The 23,649-nt window shown below is 44.1% G+C and overlaps 2 protein-coding genes across 4 annotated transcripts in view; one reads left to right on the top strand and one right to left on the bottom strand.

The window, feature by feature from the left end:
• Positions 1 to 993: 993 nt before the first annotated feature.
• LOC114667513 (guanine nucleotide-binding protein G(I)/G(S)/G(O) subunit gamma-7-like) lies at positions 994 to 7,537 on the bottom strand. Its single transcript, XM_028822825.2, has 3 exons — positions 7,336 to 7,537; positions 3,640 to 3,738; positions 994 to 1,223 (listed from the first exon to the last, which is right to left on the bottom strand). Exons 2-3 carry the CDS (start codon positions 3,730 to 3,732, stop codon positions 1,098 to 1,100), a joined length of 219 nt encoding a protein of 72 aa, XP_028678658.1. The 5' UTR covers positions 3,733 to 3,738; positions 7,336 to 7,537; the 3' UTR covers positions 994 to 1,097.
• A 4,576-nt stretch (positions 7,538 to 12,113) lies between these two features.
• Positions 12,114 to 23,649, top strand: part of dhps (deoxyhypusine synthase) — a 34,420-nt gene continuing 22,884 nt past the window's right edge. Inside the window, exon 1 of one of the 3 annotated variants that reach the window (XM_028823017.2) lies at positions 12,114 to 12,257. The gene's annotated coding sequence lies outside the window, so the exon portion shown is untranslated. Of the gene's footprint in view, positions 12,258 to 20,926; positions 21,125 to 23,649 lie in introns of those variants that run through there. The other 2 variants (XM_028823015.2, XM_028823014.2) reach the window with 2 other exon arrangements.

Genomic DNA, 23,649 nt, shown 5'->3' with positions numbered 1-23,649 from the left:
CGTTGGATGGCATGATGGCATAGTAGTTGGCACTGCTACCTCACAATACTGGAGTTATGGGTTCAAGGTCTGCTCACTGTATGGAGTCTGTATGTTATGCTCTTGTCTGTACCAATTGCCCTTTGGGGACTCCAGTTTTGTTCCCACTTCCCAAACACATGCATGTTAGCTGGCATTTCTTACCTGGCTCTGTATGAGTATAGGTATGTGTGCCCATGTGCCCTGAGACTGGCTGTTGCCCTGCCCAGCTGGTTCATTCCTGACAACTATCCAATGCTGCCAGGTTCGGCTACAACCCCTACAACCCCAAACTGGTCAAGCAAGTTTAGTTCGATAATGAATGGGTGGATGGACTCTGACTGTGTTGCAGAAAGCAGATAAGGAGAGCAGGAGGATTAGAGGAGTGGACTTTAGTGTTTCATTCTCTTGTCGTTTAGGCCCCCTGGCTGAATGCTATGAAAGTCCTGGTTTCTTATTTCATTGTGTGTAAACTGAGCCCAAGTTTCAGCTGAGGCCGGTTTTAATCTGCAATTCAGGAAGGTTGGAAGATTTTTTTTACCTCTTTTTTGATTTTACTGGAGTTGGTACCTCGACCAAGGCAGGCTCATGCCTCATGCCCAGCGCTGCCAGATCAGAAATGACCCTGAGTGGCATGATGCAGATTCCATAATGGCCAGATGGGTAGCAGCATCTTCAGAGTACTCACTTCTGGGTATAAAGTGACCACCAAGGATCCCAAAGTAGGAGGATGAAAGGAACTGACCTTGTAACGTGGGACAAAAGTGGGTGCTATATAAAACCATTGAGCACATCGCTGCACCTGCTAGTGTTCACAATGCAGAAAAATGGAAGCAACCGCAACGCATCTTGAAACCGTGTATGCCGTGAAAGGCGCTATATCAAATGATAAATTAGTAAACAATTGCAAATTCATATTTAATATGACATCTTTAAATATTTCCTAGCAGAGCCATTGTCACTTTGCCATTTTTGAAATTGGATGTGTTCCTGAGGAGAGATTCCTGTTCCCCTCCATCCCACCCAGTTGGCCATTTTTGAACATACGTGTTTGGATTTGTCATCGGTGTCACTTTTTCCTACAGTATGACGCATGGCTTCTTGTCCTTGAAGGGGTTGGCCGATGTCGGGACGCCGGTGAGCAGTGGGTCATTTCGCCGGTGCTCCTGGCAGTACTGGATCAGCGCAGCCGCTGCCTGTGACACCTAGAAAACAAGAAGGTCTTTTCAGTTGTGTTCCGCGCTGATGTATCGTGACGACGGGGCAGAACAGTGAACAGCGGCGTCTACCTATACAGTGCATCCGGAAAGTATTTACAGCGCATCACTTTTTCCACATTTTGTTATGTTACAGCCTTATTCCAAAATGGATTAAATTCATTTTTTTCCTCAGAATTCTACACACAACACCCCATAATGACAACATGAAAAAAGTTTACTTGAGGTTTTTGCAAATTTATTAAAAATAAAAAAACTGAGAAATCCCATGTCCATAAGTATTCACAGCCTTTGCTCAATACTTTGTCGATGCCCCTTTGGCAGCAATTCCAGCCTCAAGTCTTGTTGAATATGATGCCACAAGCTTGGCACACCTATCCTTGGCCAGTTTCGCCCATTCCTCTTTGCAGCACCTCTCAAGCTCCATCAGGTTGGATGCACAGCCATTTTAAGATCTCTCCAGAGATGTTCAATCGGATTCAAGTCCGGTCTCTGGCTGGGCCACTCAAGGACATTCACAGAGTTGTCCTGAAGCCACTCTTTTGATATCTTGGCTGTGTGCTTAGGGTCGTTGTCCTGATGAAAGATGAACCGTCGCCCCAGTCTGAGGTCAAGAACGCTCTGGAGCAGGTTTTCATCCAGGATGTCTCTGTACATTGCTGCAGTCATCTTTCCCTTTATCCTGACTAGTCTCCCATCCCCACAGCATGATGCTGCCACCACCATGCTTCACTGTAGGGATGGTATTGGCCTGGTGATGAGCGGTGCCTGGTTTCCTCCAAACGTGACGCCTGGCATTCACACCAAAGAGTTCAATCTTTGTCTCATCAGACCAGAGAATTTTTTTTCTCATGGTCTGAGAGTCCTTCAGGTGCCTTTTGGCAAACTGCAGGCGGGCTGCCATGTGCCTTTTACTAAGGAGTGGCTTCCGTCTGGCCACTCTACCATACAGGCCTGATTGGTGGATTGCTGCAGAGATGGTTGTCCTTCTGGAAGGTTCTTCTCTCTCCACAGAGGACCTCTGGAGTTCTGACAGAGTGACCATCGGGTTCTTGGTCACCTCCCTGACTAAGGCCCTTCTCCCCCGATCGCTCAGTTTAGATGGCCGGCCAGCTCTAGGAAGAGTCCTGGTGGTTTCGAACTTCTTCCACTTACGGATGATGGAGGCCACTGTGCTCATTGGGACCTTCAAAGCAGCAGAAATTTTTCTGTAACCTTCCCCAGATTGGTTCCTCGAGACAATCCTGTCTTGGAGGTCTACAGACAATTCCTTTGACCTCATGCTTGGTTTGTGCTCTGACATGAACTGTCAACTGTGGGACCTTCTATAGACCGGTGTGTGCCTTTCCAAATCAGGTCCAGTCAACTGAATTTACCACAGGTGGACTCCAATGAAGCTGCAGGAACATCTCAAGGATGATCAGGGGAAACAGGATGCACCTGAGCTCAATTTGGAGCTTCATGACAAAGGCTGTGAATACTTATGTACATGGGATTTCTCAATTTTTTTTATTTTTAATAAATTTGCAAAAACCTCAAACTTTTTTCACGTTGTCATTATGGGGTGTTGTGTGTAGAATTCTGAGGAAAAAAATGAATTTAATCCATTTTGGAATAAGGCTGTAACATTACAAAATGTGGAAAAAGTGATGAAGCGCTGGGAATACTTTCTGGATGTACTGTAAATGTCTATGAGTGCAAGTGGACGATGCTCTAGAGGGGGCGATGGGGTTCAGCGCGGTTAGGGGTCACATGTCGGGGGCGAGGGATCGCGCCCACTGAATGTGTCGAGGAGTGACAACGATCAAGGTGGTGTCCTCGACTGCGTGTGCGAGAAGGAGGGCGAGAGGACAACCGGCCCCGAGCGGTCTGGCAAGACGCCGACCGAGGCAGCCAAGACTGGGGTCGGTAGTTAGAGTCTCTCCCGTTGAGCGAGCCATGGAAGGAGATGTGCTTGGCTCAGTTGCCCCAAATGACTGTTGCTGGTTTTGGTGCCACCTTGTTTTAAACACTTGGATTGTTACCCTTTATGGATTACTTATTGGAAATACTGCACTTTCTTTTTGGACACAGTTTTGGTTTGTTTTAATAAAAGCACTTGGACACTTTTACACCATCCCCTTACTGCAAGTGGGACTTGTCCCCATCTCCGAGTTCATCCGGTTCCATTATCGATGGTGTCAGGGTCGAGAGGCTTCCAAATGGGGAGATGGAGCAGGACCCGCACCGTCACACAAGCAAATCGATGTGAAGTCAGTGATGTGCAGTTGCTGATCCTCCACATGTAAAAACCCTGACACTTCCGCCAAGGCTCCATGCCTTTCTCAGCTGGCCATGCACCATGGGCACACAGTTAACTGCATGGCCCTAAAAGTGACAGCGACTACAGTCCGGCGCTGCCCACCTTGATTCTCTCTATGCCAGCCTCCAGTCGCAGTTGCTCCACAGCCTGTCTGGCCCGCGCAGCGGTGGTGCTGCTGCACAAGTTCCCGGACATCAGATCCTGCACAGAGGAAAAAAACAAGTGAGGCTAATAATCCACAAACAGGGCACCTGGCACGCCCGGGGTTAACTGGGCAAACAAGAACTACAAGGGCATAAAAATGCAACAATTGCACTGATGCCCTCTGGCAAAACCGTCTGCTGAAAGCATTTGCATGTCTGTGATTAGGTAATGGGTGTCACAGCGGCACAGCGCATGGTGCTGCAGCCTTGGTGCTCCACAGCTTGTCTGCAGTTGGCACGTCTTCCCTGATCTTAACGCTGCAGCTTTTTGAAAGGCATTTCCGTTCACCCATTGATTTTTCTAGCATGCTTGTCCAGTTCAGGGTCACCAGGAGACCAGGGCATATCTAGCTAGCAGCAGGCATAAGACGGGTACTAGTTTTGGATGGACACCAGTCCATCACATAGCACATCATTAATTATAATCCATCCATTTTCTATGTGGCTTTCTACAACAAGCTGGTGCCTATTAGCAAAGGGCATAATGTAGGCATCAGCTTTGGATGGGATGCCAGTTTATCACAGCATGTGATTATGATAAGACCTATAACTGGCTTAACACATGATTAGGGTGATTATTTCTATCTGGCAAACCATGGAAACCCGGTGCCTATAGGCAAGGGGCTTAGTGCAGATGCCAACTTTGGATACAATGTACACCCTCATAATAACCCTTTCATTTTCTAGCCTGATTTTCCAGTTCAGGGTCACCAGAGTATAGGGGTATATCTAGGCAGTCCTGATGTATAGGTAGGTACTGACTTTGGGTGGGGCACCAGCACTTCACACAACACACCATCATAACAACCCATCCATTTTCTAACTGGTGTCTGTCAGCACAGGGCATGATGCAGGAGCCAGCTTTATATAGGGCACCAGTCTAACTGGCTTATCTAGTTCAGGACCTCTGAAAACTGCTGTCTATCCTGGCAGCACTGGACATAATACTGGTTCCAGTTTTGGATGGGCACTAGCCCGTCACAGAACACATCATTGTGATAATCCATCCATTTTCAGTCTGGCTTTCCACAGAAAGATGGTGCCTATCAGCATAAGGCATAATGCAGGTGCCAACTATGTTTATCACGGGGCACATGATTGTAATAGCATATTCATTTTTTTTAGTGGCTTGTCCAGTTCAGAATCACTGAAAAGTGGTCCCTTGGCAGCACTGGGCATTATGTAGATACCATCTATGAATGTGGCATCAGTCCATAACAGAGCACATCATGATAAAATAATTCATCCATTTTCTGTCCAAAATAATCCTCTTTAATAAAACCCCTGTGTGCGTCCAGTGTCCATGTGTGTGTGTGTGTGTGTCTTCTTTTGAAGTGCACATGTGTGGGGCACGGTGCGATGCTTCAAAGCAGATGCTTCAAAGGCCGCCTGATGCGTCACGCAAGACAGAGATAGCGGGACCTATAAAATATCGCACAGCCAATCCAATCGGATTTCGGTAAATGAGGTAAGACCTAAAACATAAAGCACAAAAAATCCAATTGGGTACTGAGACGCGGAGACCAGCTTCCCCAAAGAGGTGGGATTAGTGTTTGTTGTTGCGCAAGTGTTCACTCTGAGGATGTCAGATTTGCGATTAAGAAGCATGGCCCGGTAAAGTGTAAAGTGTCAGTCATTGAAGGGGTGCACGATTATCAGCTGCATGCCACACATTACATCAGTTGCTGGGGAGACTCTGGTGATTGCCCACTGTTGTGACAGAAAATTAAACGCATATTACGGACATCAAAGCCAGTATTACTGCGAGAGAAAATTAAAGGCACACAATACAGTGATGCATATTACAGCCACATGCAAGCCAGTATTACTTAACAGAAAATATTACGCACATACGAGCCTATATTACTGTGACTATCTACTAACAACATGCCACCCAAAAACAAGGACACATCAAGTGGGACACAAGACACAGACAATCAAATCCTATATAAGCAACATCTCCTGGAAGAACGCTGACAGACACAGACACAGAATGAGGTCAAAGTCCCTTGCCATTTAATACAGACTGTTCCTACTAATGTTTATGACCTACTGTTCTAGCGCCCGTTATTGTAACGGGCTTAATGTCTAGTTTTAATAATAATAATTCATCCATTTTCTAACTAGCTTATACTGTACAAGCATGGGTCATAATGAAGGTTCCAATTCATCACAGATCACATCCTCATATTAATAAATTCATTTCTGATTGGCTTACCACACAAAGCTGGCAGCTATCCTGGCAGCATTGGGTTTAATGCAGGTACCAACTTTGGATGGGGTGCCAGTCTGTTTTAGAGCATGTCAACATAGAAATCCATTTATTATCTAACTAGCTTACCACAGAAAGCTGGAGCCTATCCTGGCAGCATTGGTCATAATGCAGATGCCAACTTTAGATGGGGTACCAGTCCATCACAGAGCAAAGTATTGATAAAAATAATACATTAATTTTCTGAACACATCATTATAATAATAATAAAAATAATGAATCCATTTTCTAACTATCTTACCCCATAAATCTGGTGCCTGTAAGCATGGGGCATAATGAAGGTGCCGACTCTGGATGGGTGCCAGTTCATCACAGAGCACATCCTCATATTAAATTCATTTTCCAAATAGCTTACCACAGAATGCTGGCACTTATCCTGCCAGCATTGTTCATAATTAAGGTGCCAACTCTGGATGGGTGCCAGTTCTTCACAGAGAACATCCTCAAATTAATAAATTAATTTTCTGATTGGCTTACCACACAAAGCTGGCAGCTATCTTGGCAGCATTGGGTATAATGCAGGTACCAGCTTTGGATGGGGTGCCAGTCTGTTTTAGAGCACGTCAACATATTAATCCATCCATTTTTTAACACGCTTACCACTGAAAGATGGAGCCTATCCTGGCAGAATTGGTCATAATGCAGATGCCAACTTTAGATGGAGTGCCAGTCCATCACAGAGCAAATTATTGATAAAAATAATACATTCATTTTCTGAACACATCATTATAATAATAATAATAATTAATCCATTTTCTAACTATCTTACCCCATAAATCTGGTGCCTGTAAGCATGGGGCATAATGAAGGTGTCAACTCTGGATCGGTGCCAGTTCATCACAGAACACATCCTCGTATTAATAAATTAATTTTCTGATTGGCTTACCACAGAGAGCTGGCACTTATCCTGGCAGCATTGGTTATAATGGAGGTGCCGACCCTGGATGGGGTGCTAGTCCATCTCATTGTGATAATAATAATACATCCATTTTTCTAATCCATGTAACCAGTTTTAGGTCTTAGGGGGATTTTTCCTATCTTGGCACACCTGGGCAAAAAGGTGCCAGTCCATCACACAGCATGTCATTATAATAATCCACCCATCTTCTTACTGGTGGATCTGGTTCGTGACTGCAGGAAGCTGGCGCCTACTTGGTGTAGTAAGCCTGGTACCAACCCCAGATGAGGTGCCAGTTCATTACAGGGCACCCCCACGCTCACTCACTCACCCACCCAGTTGAGCTGCTCTTTAATTTTTACGGTTGTGATCCCTCTTGAGGTCCCTTATTCCTAACAGGTTTTTCTTGTTGCTGTAACACTTACCTGCTCCAGGGTATTTTCTCATAGAAGTCACCAAATTAGACGGTAGAGTCTCAGCCAATTCTTGAGATGTTAAAAGCTCACCCTGCTGGGCATTCGGCATACGCCTGACTTGGCCCCAGTAATTTCTCTGCCATTCGTAGCCGTCGCTCTCCTAATGATAAAGAGTGGAATCGTCCCACAGGGCCGCCCTAACAGAGCCCCATTTCACAATGGCTTGGCTTGTCCCGTGTCAGCAGCCTTGGTATTTATTAGAACATGCGGGAGCAGCAGCCCCTCAGAAGTGTGGGATTCAAAAGAATGAAATGGCAGGACATCAAACGGCTCCACAGATGACATCTGAGATTCGATTGACTCCATGCAGGCATCTGACCTTCTTCTTTAATAGGGGATGAGGGTGCTGGCTGGGCGCTGCAAAGTTCAAGGGAATGAAGATGGAGACAAAAGGCATAAAATACAACTGGGATGAAACCTGATTAACTGGGCATCACGTGAGGACCGGGGAAACAGTATGGAGGTGCCAGTCACCCAAATCTGCATGTTTTTGTAAAGCAGGAGAAACAAGAAACAAAGTGTCATGAGGAGAACATGCAGACTCCACATAGGCACTAACCAAGTGTCAAGGAGTTGGGACTCACCACTGTCCCACCATGCGGCCCCAACCTGTCCCCCTGTCCCTCCCCGGATCATGTCACTTCATAATATGCTGTAACGTAACATTCTCAGACTTACTCAGTCCAGTTTAGCTTCATGGGGTGCCAGAGCCTGTCATGGGTGCAAGGATTGGGCAGGGCAGAGTGACATCAAATGACATTAAATGACATCTGGCTGAATGCTTACTAGGAGACAAGTCTGTGCCACCTCAAGTTTCTGCACTTCTTGGTTTAGGTAGCCCCACCATTTCTCAAAACCTAATATTTGAAAATTTAAGCCAACCATAACTATAATATAATATAATATAATATAATATAATATAATATAATATAATATAATATAATATAATATAATATAATATAAGTCCTGCGGTGGGTTGGCACCCTGCCCAGGATTGTTTCCTGCCTTGTGCCCTGTGTTGGCTGGGATTGGCTCCAGCAGACCCCCGTGACCCTGTGTTCGGATTCAGCGGGTTGGAAAATGGATGGATGGATGGATAATATAATATAATATAATATACAGTGCACTGAGAATGTATTCCCACTCTCGACCCATCTCAAATAGATAATTCCAGAGTGGTCTCCATTCCATCTGAACTAGTGTGGTGCTGAGGTGCCCCCCCGTTGCACAACTGCACTTGGGTCCTAATCTGGGGATCCTGAGGAGGTTTGTCATGTGGTGGGTGCGGCAACCCACTGTGTCAGCACCTTCTCCTAACCCCCTCCTCCTCCTCTTCCTCTTCTGTACAGAGCAGACATCTCTGGAATCACTCAGGCTTTGGAGTTCCCTCCACACTGAGGTTGACATGTTGCGGGTGGCTGGAGCTACCAAGGTGTCATCTGTCCTGATCCTGCTAGATCTCTCCTCTGTCTTCGACTTGGTCAACCGTTCAGATCCTCCTTGTGCACCCTCTTTGACCTTTGCATTACTGGGACTGCCCCTCTGGTGGTTTGAGTCCTCCCTCTTGGGCAGATCCTACCGTGTGTTCTGGCGTGGAGAGATGTCAAGGGGTGCACCAGGCTAGCATGGGGGTGCTGGGTCTTCTCCATTTCTCTCTGTACACCTCATCAGTAGGCTCTGTCATTGTGTGCCATGGTTCCTCTTATCAGAGGTATGTCCGTGATAGTCAGCTGGGACTGGCATTCCTTCCTGAGGACCACGCAGTATCAGATAGCATCGCTGCACGTCTCACTGATATCTCAACCTTGGATGAAGGGGCACCTTCTCCAGCTCAGCCTGGCAAAGGCAGGACACCTTCTTATCCCGACCAGCCTGTCTTGTGCTCAGCTTGGCCCATTATGGCTAACACCTACCAAGTGAGTATGCAACCTTGGGGTGGCCTTTGATGACTAGCTGTCCTTCAAGGACCATGTTGTTACAATCTCTCAGTCTTGTAGATTCACCCTATAAAACATCTGCAAGATCAGACCGTGTCGGAGTATACAGCCTGGTCCAGGCTCTGGCCTTTTCACCTCTGGACCACTGCAGCTCTCTGCTAGCTGGAATGCCACATGTGCAACCAAGCTGCTCCACATGACTCAAAATGAAGCAGCATGCCTGGTGTTCAGCCAGCTGAGGTGGGCACATGTCACCCCTCTTTTCAGATCACCAGACTGTCTCCCTGTAACAACACATATTAAGCCCAAATCCTTGGTGCTGCCCTACAGAGTGGTCAACGGGTCAGCAACGACATGCATGGAGACACTTGTGGGGTCCTTCTCGCTCACTCAGGTCTGCTGCTGAATGACGTCTGGTGATGCCACCTCTGCATGACATCAAATCTCAGTCCGGACTCTTTTCATGTGTAGCTTCTAGCTGGTGGAATGAGCTGACCCCCTGAACATGTTAAAGAAGTGTTTGAAGACCCTCTTGTTAGGTGATAATTGCTGTTAAGGTTCTTGTAACCTTGGGATTGTAACCCACTTGTATGTTGTTCTGAACTTTTCACTTGCGATGATCAATATTGTCACCTTGTCCTGTCACACTTGTCCCCATACAGCCCTCCAGAGTGGTGTTTACTCCGTTATGGTGACCTCTTTTGTAAGTCCCTTTGGATAAGAGCAAATGAATGTAAATAGTAAAGTAGTCAGACCCCTTCACTTGTGCTAAAATCTTTTAAATTCACCCCCCCCCCCCCCATTTAGCAATTGTAACCCACTTGTATTTTGTTCTGAGCCCTTCACTTGCACAGTGTCAGTGTGAACCACTAGGGGGCATCACAGCCCCCCCCCCCCCCCCCAATCCCCAGAAACAACAGCACAGACGCACTTCCAGATGTGCCACAAATACCTTCATACATTCTACACCTCCAAAACTATGACTCTCCCCTTCTGCACTCCACCCTGGTGGGCTTTGTGTTCAGACCCCTTCACTTGTGCTAAACTCTTTTAAATTTATTCCACCCCCCTACCCCCTTACCCCACCCCCACCCCCCCATCCCCCAATCAAGCAATTGTAATTCACCCGCATTTTGTTCTGAGCCCTTCACTTGCATGGTGTCAAATCTCAATCCACTTCAAACCATTAGGGGGTGTAAATAGTTAATAGTGTTCAGATCCCCTTCACTTGTGCTAAACTCTTTTAAATTTATTCCCTTCCCCCCCCCACCCCCCCATCAAGCAATTGTAACTCACTCGTATTTTGTTCTGAGCCCTTCACTTGCATGGTGTCAGTGTGAACCACTAGGGGGCGTAAATAGTAAATAGTGTTTAGTGCCCTTCACTTGTGCTAAACTCTTTTAAATTCATTAAATGCCCCCCCCCCATAAAGCAATTGTAACTCACTCGTATTTTGTTCTGAGCCCTTCACTTGCATGGTGTCAGTGTGAACCACTAGGGGGCGTTGTGGCACCCCCCCCCCAAACCCCAGAAACTTCCAGATGTGCCACAAATACCTTCATGCATTCTACACCTCCAAAAATATGACTCTCCGATTCTGCACTCCACCCAGTTGGGCTCTGTGTTCAGACCCCTTCACTTGTGCTAAACTCATTCCAAACCCCCCCTCCCCGCCCCCCCCCCCATGGGTCCCATAAAGCAATTATAACCCCCTAGTATTTTGATCTGAGCCCTTCACTTGCACAGTGTCAGTGTGAACCACTAGGGGGCGTAACTAGTGTTCAGATCCCTTCACTTGTGCTAAAATCTTTTAAATTCATAATCTCAAGCAACACTCAATACCCCAGAATCCATCCATCCATCCATTTTCCAACCCGCTGAATCCGAACACAGGGTCACGGGGGTCTGCTGGAGCCAATCCCAGCCAACACAGGGCACAAGGCAGGAAACAATCCTGGGCAGGGTGCCAACCCACCGCAGGACACACACAAACACACCCACACACCAAGCACACACTAGGGCCAATTTAGAATCGCCAATCCACCTAACCTGCATGTCTTTGGACTGTGGGAGGAAACCGGAGCGCCCGGAGGAAACCCACGCAGACACGGGGAGAACATGCAAACTCCACGCAGGGAGGACCCGGGAATCGAACCCAGGTCCCCAGATCTCCCAACTGCGAGGCAGCAGCGCTACCCACTGCGCCACCGTGCCGCCATACCCCAGAATGACACATGGAAAAATTGGACTTTCAAAACTTTTTTGCAAATTTATTCAAACTTATTTAAATGAAACCAGCTAGAGCCAAGAATTCTCGTTAAGGTTATTTTATTTTGCATCTTTCCACCCTGATATTGCACCACAAGGGTGTCGGCATTTCTACCACGGGAGTTCCACCAGGTGAAGTGGCTTGTTAAAAAACCACACAGGGCGTTCAAACTGGCAGCTGATCCTCTTGTTATTTAACTTGGCATCTTCCCAGCTGTAGTGTCCATGTTTCTCCATTTTGAGCCCAGGCAGGTGAAACGGGTCTAGGGTTTGAACGTGCAGCCCTTATGGTTTACCGTGCCACACCTTTGGCAGCAGGGTGTCTCAAAGGCTGAATTGCTTTTCCTCGCCTCCTTTTAAATGGTGAGGGCCCGCCACGGCCCAGGGTGTTGTTTTGTTACCCCCCCCCCCCCCCCATAAAGGGAGGTTTTACTGAAGAAGGCAGATTCCTTTACATTGACGCCGCAGCAGCAATGCCGTCTTACTAGTTTGGTAATTGCGTTTTCAGCTGGAGCGGGTGAAGTGTCATCTTATTGGTCACCCCTCTCCGTATTTAAAAGGGACGAGGAGAGGAGTTCCTCATTGAGAGGAGGGCTGCGCTTTGTGCTCCGTCGTTACCTGATCAACCTGCGGGGCGAAACAGCCTGCTGCACGAAGAGGAGAAATGTAAGTAATTGAAACAGGCCTCTGCCTGAATGTACTGTAGAAGAAGTGACCTGACATTGCAGAAGAGGTCCTTGGAAATACTTTGCACAGGGAATGGAGTCTCCTGATCACATGTGCTGCCTTCCCGGTGTTCATGTCTCGCGTGTCCTGCACTGCACTGACCGTCCATCCCCTTGTGCTCGCCGTTCACTCCAGCTCTTTGTGGCTCTGGATGGCTCTACCTACAAGTTGTCGTAATTGTAATTTAATGCAAGTTGGGCGTTGCAGTACGGCCACCTCATGGAATCCTGGCTGCACTCACCTTCTGTGCTGGGTTTGTGTGTTCTCCCTGTGCTTGAGTGGATTTTTTTTTTCCAGTTTCAGGTGCTCCACCTTTCTAGTGATTGATAGATCATGGATACAAGCAGTGGAGACGAGCTTCCCTCCTGCGCAGGGTGTCTGTGACTGGGTGAGGATGGCAGACATTCGGGAGGGAAATCAAAGCAGAGCCAGTGCTTCTCTGCATTGAAACAAGCCACTTGAGGTGGTTTGGGCATCTGATTAGGATGCCCTCCTGGAGAAGACCTCTGGGCAGACCCATGAGACACCGGAGAGATTATATGTCCCAGCTGGTCTGGGAATGCCTCAGGATTCCTTTAAAGGAGGTGATGGGTAAAACTGACGTCTGGACGTCTTTGTGTTGACTGCTGCCTCTGCAGCTTGGACTGATTAAGTGATAAGATGGATGGATGGGTGGATGGATGGTGATCTGCTTTTCCTCCCAAATCACAAAGGTATCCAGGGTTGTTTAACTGGCAGCTCAAAATTAGCCCTGAGATGGACCGACATGCTGTCTAAATTTAGGTTCTGCCTTGCACATAAAGTTGTGAGGGCCATCCACCTTGAATTGGACTGGAGAATGTTGTGCTCTGCTTTCTTTTTGTGTAAGCAGGGTGGCACAGTGGTTAGCACTGCTGCCTCACGCCTCCCATGTTCAAATCCTGGCACCTTCTTTATGGCATTTGAATATTCGCCTGTGTCTTTACATGGACTTTAACACAACGTGGCCCCCGGGTGTATTTCAGATGTGCCCACCCTTACCGTTTTGGCCTGGAGCTGGGGCTGGTCCTCCCATATCACTATATTCTGTATTGGCCTCCCAGTGGTCTGGTTTACCTGCCACTAACCCAAAAAAACGGTTGGACTGCATGGTTATTGTACATCGGCTTTGCGTGAGTGGGCCCTGTGAAGGACTGGCACTCTGTTTCAGTTTACATCCAGCACTGCACCTAAAGCATCTATCTATCTATCTATCTATCTATCTATCTATCTATCTATCTATCTATCTATCTATCTATCTATCTATCTATCTATCTATCTATTATATAGTGCCTTCTATCTATCTATCTATCTATCTATCTATCTATCTATCTATCTATCTATCTATCTATCTATCTATCTATCTATTATATAGTGCCTTCTATCTATCTATCTATCTATCTATCTATCTATCTATCTATCTATCTATCTATCTATCTATCTATCTAACTATCTGTTATATAGTGCCTTTCATGTCTATCTATTATATAGTTTCTTTCACATTTTTCTATTATATAGTTCCTTGCATATCTATCTATCTATCTATCTATCTATCTATCTATCTATCTATCTATCTATCTATCTATCTATCTGTTATATAGTGCCTTTCATGTCTATCTATTATATAGTTTCTTTCACATTTTTCTATTATATAGTTCCTTGCATATCTATCTATCTATCTATCTATCTATCTATCTATCTATCTATCTATCTATCTATCTGTTATATAGTGCCTTTCATGTCTATCTATTATATAGTTTCTTTCACATTTTTCTATTATATAGTTCCTTGCATATCTATCTATCTATCTATCTATCTATCTATCTATCTATCTATCTATCTATCTGTTATATAGTGCCTTTCATGTCTATCTATTATATAGTTTCTTTCACATTTTTCTATTATATAGTTCCTTGCATATCTATCTATCTATCTATCTATCTATCTATCTATCTATCTATCTATCTATCTATCTATCTATCTGTTATATAGTGCCTTTCATGTCTATCTATTATATAGTTTCTTTCACATTTTTCTATTATATAGTTCCTTGCATATCTATCTATCTATCTATCTATCTATCTATCTATCTATCTATCTATCTATCTATCTATCTATCTATCTATCTATCTATCTATCTGTTATATAGTGCCTTTCATGTCTATCTATTATATAGTTTCTTTCACATTTTTCTATTATATAGTTCCTTGCATATCTATCTATCTATCTATCTATCTATCTATCTATCTATCTGTTATATAGTGCCTTTCATGTCTATCTATTATATAGTTTCTTTCACATTTTTCTATTATATAGTTCCTTGCATATCTATCTATCTATCTATCTATCTATCTATCTATCTATCTATCTATCTATCTATCTATCTGTTATATAGTGCCTTTCATGTCTATCTATTATATAGTTTCTTTCACATTTTTCTATTATATAGTTCCTTGCATATCTATCTATCTATCTATCTATCTATCTATCTATCTATCTATCTATTATTTAGTGCCTTACATGTATCTTTCTATACATTATATAGTGCCTTTCATATCTATCTATCTATCTATCTATCTATCTATCTATCTATCTATCTATCTATCTATCTATCTATCTATTATTTAGTGCCTTACATGTATCTTTCTTTACATTATATAGTGCCTTTCATATCTATCTATCTATCTATCTATCTATCTATCTATCTATCTATCTATCTATCTATCTATCTATCTATCATTTAGTGCCTTACATGTATCTTTCTTTACATTATATAGTGTCTTTCATATCTATATCTGTCTTTTATATAGTGCCTTTCATGTCTGTCTATCTATTATATAGTGTCTTTCACATCTTTCTATTATATAGTGCCTTGCATATCTATCTATCTATCTATCTATCTATCTATCTATCTATCTATCTATCTATCTATCTATCTATCTATCTATCATTTAGTGCCTTACATGTATCTTTCTTTACATTATATAGTGTCTTTCATATCTATATCTGTCTTTTATATAGTGCCTTTCATGTCTGTCTATCTATTATATAGTGTCTTTCACATCTTTCTATTATATAGTGCCTTGCATATCTATCTATCTATCTATCTATCTATCTATCTATCTATCTATCTATCTATCTATCTATCTATCTCTGATATCAGATGCTCTATATGTTCTCGCTATATGTTCTTTGTGCTCGCTTACCATTGCTTGATGTCCTTTCTTCACATTTCATCTTGCATTGTGCTCACTGGGACAGACTTCAGCTCCCCCACGCCTCTGTGTCAGATAAGCAGGTTTAAGAAATGGACGGATGTGTGGATGGCCGCCTCAGCTTGTGTATTAATGTTAATCGAGCCCTGTACAATTGAATATATTATATATGTGTGTGCACTGAAGTGAATGTCAATGTTGAGACATTCATTTGCTTGAATTCAACTTGGCTGCCGCCAGCAATGAGTGCAGCTCACAGCAATCTGTCAGTAGTCAGACGTATTTACACCACAACAATAAATTTTGGAAGACGTGGTAATTATTCCAAAATAGCAATCACCACTACTTCTCACCCATTCATTATGAATGATTAATTAATCAGTTGCAGTTCAATTTCATTTTCTCTCTCCATTTATTTTGTGTCATACATACAGCACATCCCCTGCCTCAGGTGATTCCCTCGTGTTCGCTCCCTCCTCTACAATCAGCTCTCATTATGTGTGCTACGGGGCTTGCCTAGTGGTTCCTACGCCATTCTTCTCACATGTCTAAATGAATGATGGCCAGCTTTGATGGAACTTGTAAATAATAGAGGAGCAGCAGCTAGTCCTGTATTTCAAGGTGCAGGCTCTTCAAAGCAAGAGGTTTTCCTGTTTTTTTTTTTTTAATTGTCCCACATAAAATAAGAGCAACAATCACAAGACTAGGGATTAATTAATTAATTTTTGTAAAGCTCCTTTGCAGCAAGAATGATGACAAGATATTTTGCAAAGTAAATAACATTACAGACTTTAAAGAAACAGTGCAAAGGAAAATCATAACAAAAATACAGAGTTATTATTAAGGATAAGTGGGTTAAACGTCATCACAATGTAAGTTTACAAAAATCTAAGAAAACAGAATTTAAAAACAAACAGCAACGAAGAGAATTAAAATGATCGCCACGCTGGGCTGGTATACTCACCTTAACAAAAGGACAAGTGTCTGCTCTCTTCGCAACCCCAAGATGGTTTGTGAGTGGAAAATGAAAGCAGCAAAATATGGGAAAACCCCTGAGGAAAACCTGGTGGGGTCTGCAAGAAAGCCGAACCTTGGGAGAGGACCAGCAAGACAATGAGACCGAGCATAAAGCCAAGTGGCTTCAAACAAAGAATATGAATGTCCTGCAGCGGCCGAGTCCAAGTCCACATGTCAGTCCGAAGCAGACCCCTTCACTTTCTGGACAATTTATTGTTTTGTAGATTTCATTTTAAATGGCTTGGTTTTTGTCCTGACATAGAACGTGAATTATGGGGACCTTCTATGCACAGGTCTACGTGCGCCCTTCTAAATGAAGGCCAATTAATTCAGTTTGCCACAGATGGATTCCATACGAGTTCTTGACACATCTTAAGGAGAATTAGAACAATAGGATGCACCTGACCACACATATATCATATATATCTCTCTATTGTATTAAAAAAATCCTGGGACGAGACTTTCTATCCTGCAATTATACGTGATCTTTTGAAGAGAGACACTTTCACGTCCCGCGAGACAAGACTTTGTGTCAAGAGATTTAACCACGCCTGGGGCCGGAAATAAAAGACAAAGAGAAGATGACAAAGTAGAACGTTGTAAAGAATTCAATAACGTTGGCGCAATACACATGCAGAGCAGGTTACAGATAAGTGAAGTATGAAAAAAAAAAAAAAAATATATATATGACAGGTACTATATGGTATATATATATATAACAGGTACTATATGGTATATATATAACATATATATCCGTGTCTGCGTGGGTTTCCTCTAGGTACTCCGGTTTCCTCCCACAGTCCATAGACATGCAGGTTAGGTGCATTGGCGATTCTAAATTGTCCCTAGTGTGTGCTTGGTGTGTGTGATAGATAGATAGATAGATAGATAGATAGATAGATAGATAGATAGATAGATAGATAGATAGATAGATAGATAGATAGATAGATACTTTATTAATCCCAAGGGCTGGCGCCCTTCTGGGTGTTTTGTTTCCTGCCTTGTGCCCTGTGTTGACTGGGATTGGCTCCAGCAGGCCCCCATGACACTGTAGTTAGGATATAGCGAGTTGGATAATGGATGGATGGATAATTTATATATATATTGTGAATTTCCCATTGGGATTAATAAAGTATCTATCTATCTATCTATCTATCTATCTATCTATCTATCTATCTATCTATCTATCTATCTATCTATCTATCTATCTATCTATCTATCTATATATATATATATATATATATATATACTGTATATATATATACATATATATAGTGATAGACAGCCAGCAGCTCAACCTGGTCAAGACGACCTGAGGATGAAGGGATGGGGGGAGGCAGCTACTTTTGGACACTACCTCCCCCAAAACGCTAGATGGCAGCTCCCCTGGAATGTAATGGTGACCCGGATTCCCACAGGGTATCCTAGGAATTGGAGTGCAGTTTCTCAGCCCTGTTGGGTACCGTGGGTGCCGCCACGAGGAGCTGTGAAAGGACCAAAGGAGCCATGCCTCATCCATAGCCCGGAAGTACTCATGAGTCACGAGGATGGAAAGTCCGAAGTACTTCCGGGCTGAAGAAAAGATGGTTCTCCATCTGACCTGGAAGTGCTAGCAAGTCACGTGGATGGAAGGGCAGAAGCACTTCCGGGTCAAGGGCTATATAAAGGATTGCTGGAGACCCAGTAAGCGAGCCAGAGTCGGGAGGTGTAGGAGAGAGCTTGCTGGGAGGTGTGGAGGAGAGAATATTTAAGTATTATTGTAGTATTGTGTATTCACTTGCCCTTTAATTGTGGTGGAGGTGCTTAAAGGCACTATTGGAGGAAGAAAGGAATTAAAAGACCTTCCTGTTTCTTTTAACCCGTGTCCAGAGCATCTGTTTGATGGGTTTGAAGGGGCAACAGCAACCCCTAGTGTCTCGCAATATATATATATATATATATATATATATAGTGTATATATATTGTGGACCACCAGGGGGTGTACCAGCCACTCTACCCGACACAGACAGGCAGACACAATTACTGTCCAGCGCACAATTTTATTTTCTTCTTTTCTGCATGGGCAACACTTTCCCCCGTTCCCCACACACACAGCACAGTCAATACAGCACCAATAAGCAAACAGTCCTTTCCTCTCTCTTTCTTAGTCTGCCACCTTCACTCCTCTCCAGGCAAGCTTCGTCCACCTCCTCCTGGCTCCTTGGATGGAATGAGACAGCTCCTTTTATAGGACACCCAGAAGGACTCCAGGTGCTCCCAGACCTTCTTCCAGCATCACTTCCAGTAACCCAGAGCTCAGGAACCGTCCAGGCGCCCCCTGGTGGTGGCCACAGGCCCCAGCAGGGTTGAGCTTCTAAACTCCAAACCCGTGGCCCCACTGTGAGCCAGGGGGGTTCCCCTCTCATGTTCTGGGGGAGGTATTGCCCTGAATATGCCCTCTCCCCCAGTCCTTACATCACAGGGGCATCCCGACTGAGCAAGGGCCCTGGCCGTCCACCACAATATATATGTATACTGCATGTATATATATATACTGTACATATATACATATATATTTTTTTCTGGCATTCCTAAATCATGACTTGGTGTCTCTGATAGTCTTTGTTGCCCCTATTTGGTGAAAGCTGAGTTTTTTCCTTGCAATGTGGCACCGTGGTTCGGGCCCTACTTAGACTTGTAGCCACACAGTTTCCAACTCAGTTCCTGTCTCTGAATGTGTGAGCCTAACTAAGAAACTTAGAGTCACAACCAATGGCGTTTTTAAAATTGCGGTGAGGCAAATTCCAGGGAGTTTATGTGGTCCTCAAAGAGAGACACTGTCAGAGGGGGCAGTGCCATCCTGAGATGTGCATGTGTATGTTGAGGGGTTTGAGAGAGAAAGATCATGAAGGCCTTAAAAGCAGTACTTAAGAGACCCACTCTGCCGGTTAAATCCATTGCCATTGGTACATGGCTGCCAGCGATGTTGGGAAGGATCCTGGTTTGGATCGTCTCAGCTCACAGATTTAGAGAAAGTGAGCACAGGTGGTGTTGTTTGTGACACTAAGTGAGTGGGGTGAGGTGGAGCTCGCAATGCGAATGTGAAGGCAGTGGATGGGGCAGGGAAAATATTATTGGAGTCACACAGAAGGAGCTGTGGCAGATCAGTCATAAGAGGGACTGAGGACTCTCACAATTAATGGTTTTAACAGTTGACCGGCTGCACTCGGGTCCAGATCCTGAGGGGATTCGTCGTGTGGTGGGTGCGACAATGCAATGCTGTATCAGTGCATGCTCCCAACCACCACCACCACCACAGTTGACCGGGGCAGAAAATTCATATGCAGACGTGTGGCAAAGCTAACATCCTATGACAGTGCCACGTCGAAAGTCCCAGTGCTCTTCAGATTAATCCAATGTCTGCCTATGCATATTGCATGGCTTTGTGCTTTACCTTATGTACCTGTTAACTATGAAACACCTGAACTCAATCATGTGGAGAGGTGTCCACATACATGTATATGGGCCATATGGCGTATGTTAGAGGATATCTAACATTACAGCTTAGTTTCTGTTTCCCCAGCCATAACCATTGGAGGGCCATGTCTGGCTCTCTGTCCTGGCCCTAATCTTCACCCTCAAAGGCAGTGACTGTCCAGTGAATACAGGACTTGGCGTATTATCATTTTCTGTACCCCTACTGGATTCGACACAGTAAATATGACGAAACTTGTGCTCACCGCCACAATACAGAAACGTTTAAGAAGTTTAACGCCTCTTTCCCGAACCGTTGACGCCCCTTGCTCCACCTTTTGACGCTAGTTGATTATATTTCATTTTGGCACGATTAAGCCGGGGTCTAGAATCGAAATGCAATACATACGGAGCTGCCGCTAAGCGAAATGCAATACGTTAGTGTTGACTTCATTTTTGACACGCGATCTATTGTCATGAATGAAAAGGCAATGAGCTTTTGTGGTGCATTTTAAACTGACACGAAAATTGCGTGGTAGTGAAAAGCAATGGTTGATGTTTTTTGATTGTGACACGATAAAACCGTGCAAGAATTCTTTTTTTGCATTTCAACGTAGAGAAACACGTTGGATTACGTTATGGCACGAAAAATCTTAAACTTGTGATTCCACTCCTTCCCAGGACTCAGGCGTTGACACCGCAGATAGGTAAAATAACAGGAGGCCCCGCCGCCTCATTAGCAAAGACCGAGGACGGTAACGCCTTACTGCGCAAACTGCATGAAGCTCCGCCTCTCGACAATGGGGCAGCCAATCGTGCATAATCTAGGTCACGCCGAACAAATCGGCAGACAGTGTCACTGGAAGACGCAGCCTCTTATTTAGCATAAGGAAGGCCGTAGTGACGTAAACTCTTTTCAAGTAATTGTCGCGCCACTGAGAGTAAGCTGTATGGCCAAACGTACCGCCCCCTTATTAGCATAGGGCGGTGCAACTTTTGGCGTGCTCGGCGTTTTGCTTGTGATGTACAGAGACGAGCACTGCGGAGAGGAAAACGTCGCCCCGGCGGCGGCCGGGTTTATCCAAGCGGGTCGGTGGTCCATTTGTGAGTTCATTACTTGTGTATGTGGTCCGGTGAGGTGGGCAGATTGATGCAATTTATAACTCTAGATAGTAGTGTTTGTTGTGAGTGTACAACGTGCGGAGGCCATAGCGGCTGACACGCCGAAATGTATGTAGGCCGGCCGGGTAGAAAGAGCTTACTACATTAAGGGAATTAAAGAAGCTTTACAATGGAGTTTTTTTTTTTTTTATATATAAATAAGTTGGTCGGAGGAAATGATACACGAGGGCGAATCGCGAGTGGGCGCTGCGCAGTTATCGAAAACGGGTGACAGACGCGGGACAATAAATAACCCGCAAGGTGTCTTTTGATTAGGCCGAGCTTGGGTAACAGACTTTTAAATGACGTCTTATCCCTATTAATCAATGTGAGTTTTCTACGGGCGACCCGTATTTTCAGTAAGTTTAATATAGTGACCATTTAAAGTCACGATGCTCAACGCACAACTAGCTGGCCTTCTCATGTTATGGGAGATCTGAATGGAGGAATCTTAAAAAAAACACCAGCACCATTTACTGCTTCGATATTATCAACATGAAAATAAATGACGGTATTCAACTTTAATTCTTTTGTTTTGTCAAGGAAATTGGGCAACATCCCTGAATGGGAAGCCAGTTAATGGCCAGGATCAATTTAGAGTTCTGTTCTCAAGTCTTTGTTCTTAAGGTGTAGATTGGGTGCACATGAGAGTTTCAAAGTGGAAGGCATTGTAGCGGGCAATTCAAACCAGTGCTCCTCCTTTTTGGAGGCAGGAGAGTTGCCATTCTGTGATCTCCTCCACCAGTGCACTGTACGGTGTTAGAAAGAAGGCAAGAAGGGCCAGAACCTGGTAGCAAAAGAGAACTTGAGACGGAGGTCAAGACCAGCCGTCATAGGATGGCTGATTTAGTGTTATCAAAAAGGCTTTTTAGAATGTTACACAGCAGAATAAATATGCAGGAATTCTTTTAAGAACAATTTAATATTTTTTTAGGCTTTTTATTTTAGAAGGAAGAACAGAATTTATTTTGGCACAATACTGAGAGATTTGAGGTCATCTTGGAAATTATGAAGGAGCCACTGTGGCATTTGTTCTGATGTAATATGTTTTTATAAATCACTTACTACTCCAGTACATTCAAAGGTGGTTTGGGAAGGATATCCTCAAAATGCCATAGTGTGTGCAAATAATTTTTTAATTTATCTTCGAGAAGCATAAAGACCATTCACCATTCTCTCAATACCATCTTTGACTGAACCATCATTCGAATGTCGATATTGTTTGGTTTGATTTGCTCTTTTTCCTTTTTATCCCTCGATTTTTAGAGGTTTAGTATTTGTTATAACTTGTTTTCGAGAATAATCTAATTTAAAATATCAAAAGAAAATATTGAAAGGTAGAAGCATAATGCGGTGTATTAATGTGCTACCCACCCAAATGCTAGGCGGTGCACAATTGTCAGACTTCCATTCAGAAACTGCTGGTCTGCAGCTACTAACGTGTATTGTCCTGCCATGATGTGTGATGTTGTGGCTCTGCAAATAGATGATACCTCCAAGTTCTTGGAGAAAGCAAGGAGCTGAAGAGATGGGTCAATGGCCACCTCAGTGGATGATTCAGTCTAATATTTCAGAGATTTTTTATTTTAGAATACGTATTTGAACAAACAACTTATGGGTGGAAGTGGATGTGTGAAGAAAGAGTCTCTGCTTTAAATAGGTCTAAACCTTTGGAGCAGTGAAGTAAGGAAACGTTAGGCATCCTTCAATGATAAGCGTGGCATTTTTCATGTCAGTCATTTCTTCACGAACATGGTGCATATGCATTTGCCATGCAAAATTGTGTTATAAAGATCGCTTTCTAAAAATTATATATATACTTGCATGGAGTTCCGAACGAGGCACATGACCTGCATTGTGAGCGCTGCAGTACGGCCTTGTGACGTGATCTCTCCAAGGGTGATCTGGCTTGCAGGATCTTCATTGTTGAAGACCCAAGTGGCTGGAACGGGCCAAGGGGATGCTCACGTAACCCCTGGCTGCAGCAGATAGATGGTCATTTCTGGAAGGTGGGACAGGACTGCACGTTTGCCTGGGGGGTTGCCAACCAGGATCCTGTGCTGGATATGGCAATATGCTGTACCAGTGCATGCTCCCCAACCTGACCTGACCATGCTCTTGTGCTTTACAATGGAGAATATGCAGCACGGAGGAAAAGCTTAAAAATTTACAAAATACGTCCATTTTTCAAGCCAAAGCAGCTGTCAAGTATAGATCCGTTCATTCCACGTTTCCAAATGCGTGTTAGGGCCAACAAAAGTTATCTGGAAATAATCCTTTTATCGCATATTCCTGGTATATTTTTCTTGTGGTAAGGGTCAGAACCTGGTAGCAAAAGAGAACTTGAGACGGAGGTCAAGACCAGCAGTCACAGGATGGCTAATTTAGTGTTATTAAAAAGCTTTTTAAAATGTTACACAGCAGAATAAACATGCAGGAATTCTTTTAAGGACAATTTAATATTTTTT

This window comes from Erpetoichthys calabaricus, chromosome 17, assembly GCF_900747795.2.
Source record: "Erpetoichthys calabaricus chromosome 17, fErpCal1.3, whole genome shotgun sequence".
NCBI classification, from domain to species: domain Eukaryota; kingdom Metazoa; phylum Chordata; class Cladistia; order Polypteriformes; family Polypteridae; genus Erpetoichthys; species Erpetoichthys calabaricus.
Note: the sequence above shows the minus strand (reverse complement) of the source record. Positions and strands in the feature narration are given on the sequence as shown.

What these genes read in the sequence shown, in the direction of transcription:
- LOC114667513 (XM_028822825.2), bottom strand. Translation starts at nt 3,732, where the DNA reads ATGTCCGGGAACTTGTGCAGCAGCACCACCGCTGCGCGGGCCAGACAG. An exon ending in CTGGCATAGAGAGAATCAAG is followed by an intron (nt 1,224 to 3,639) that starts GTGGGCAGCGCC and finishes CTTGTTTTCTAG; the next exon opens with GTGTCACAGGCAGCGGCTGC.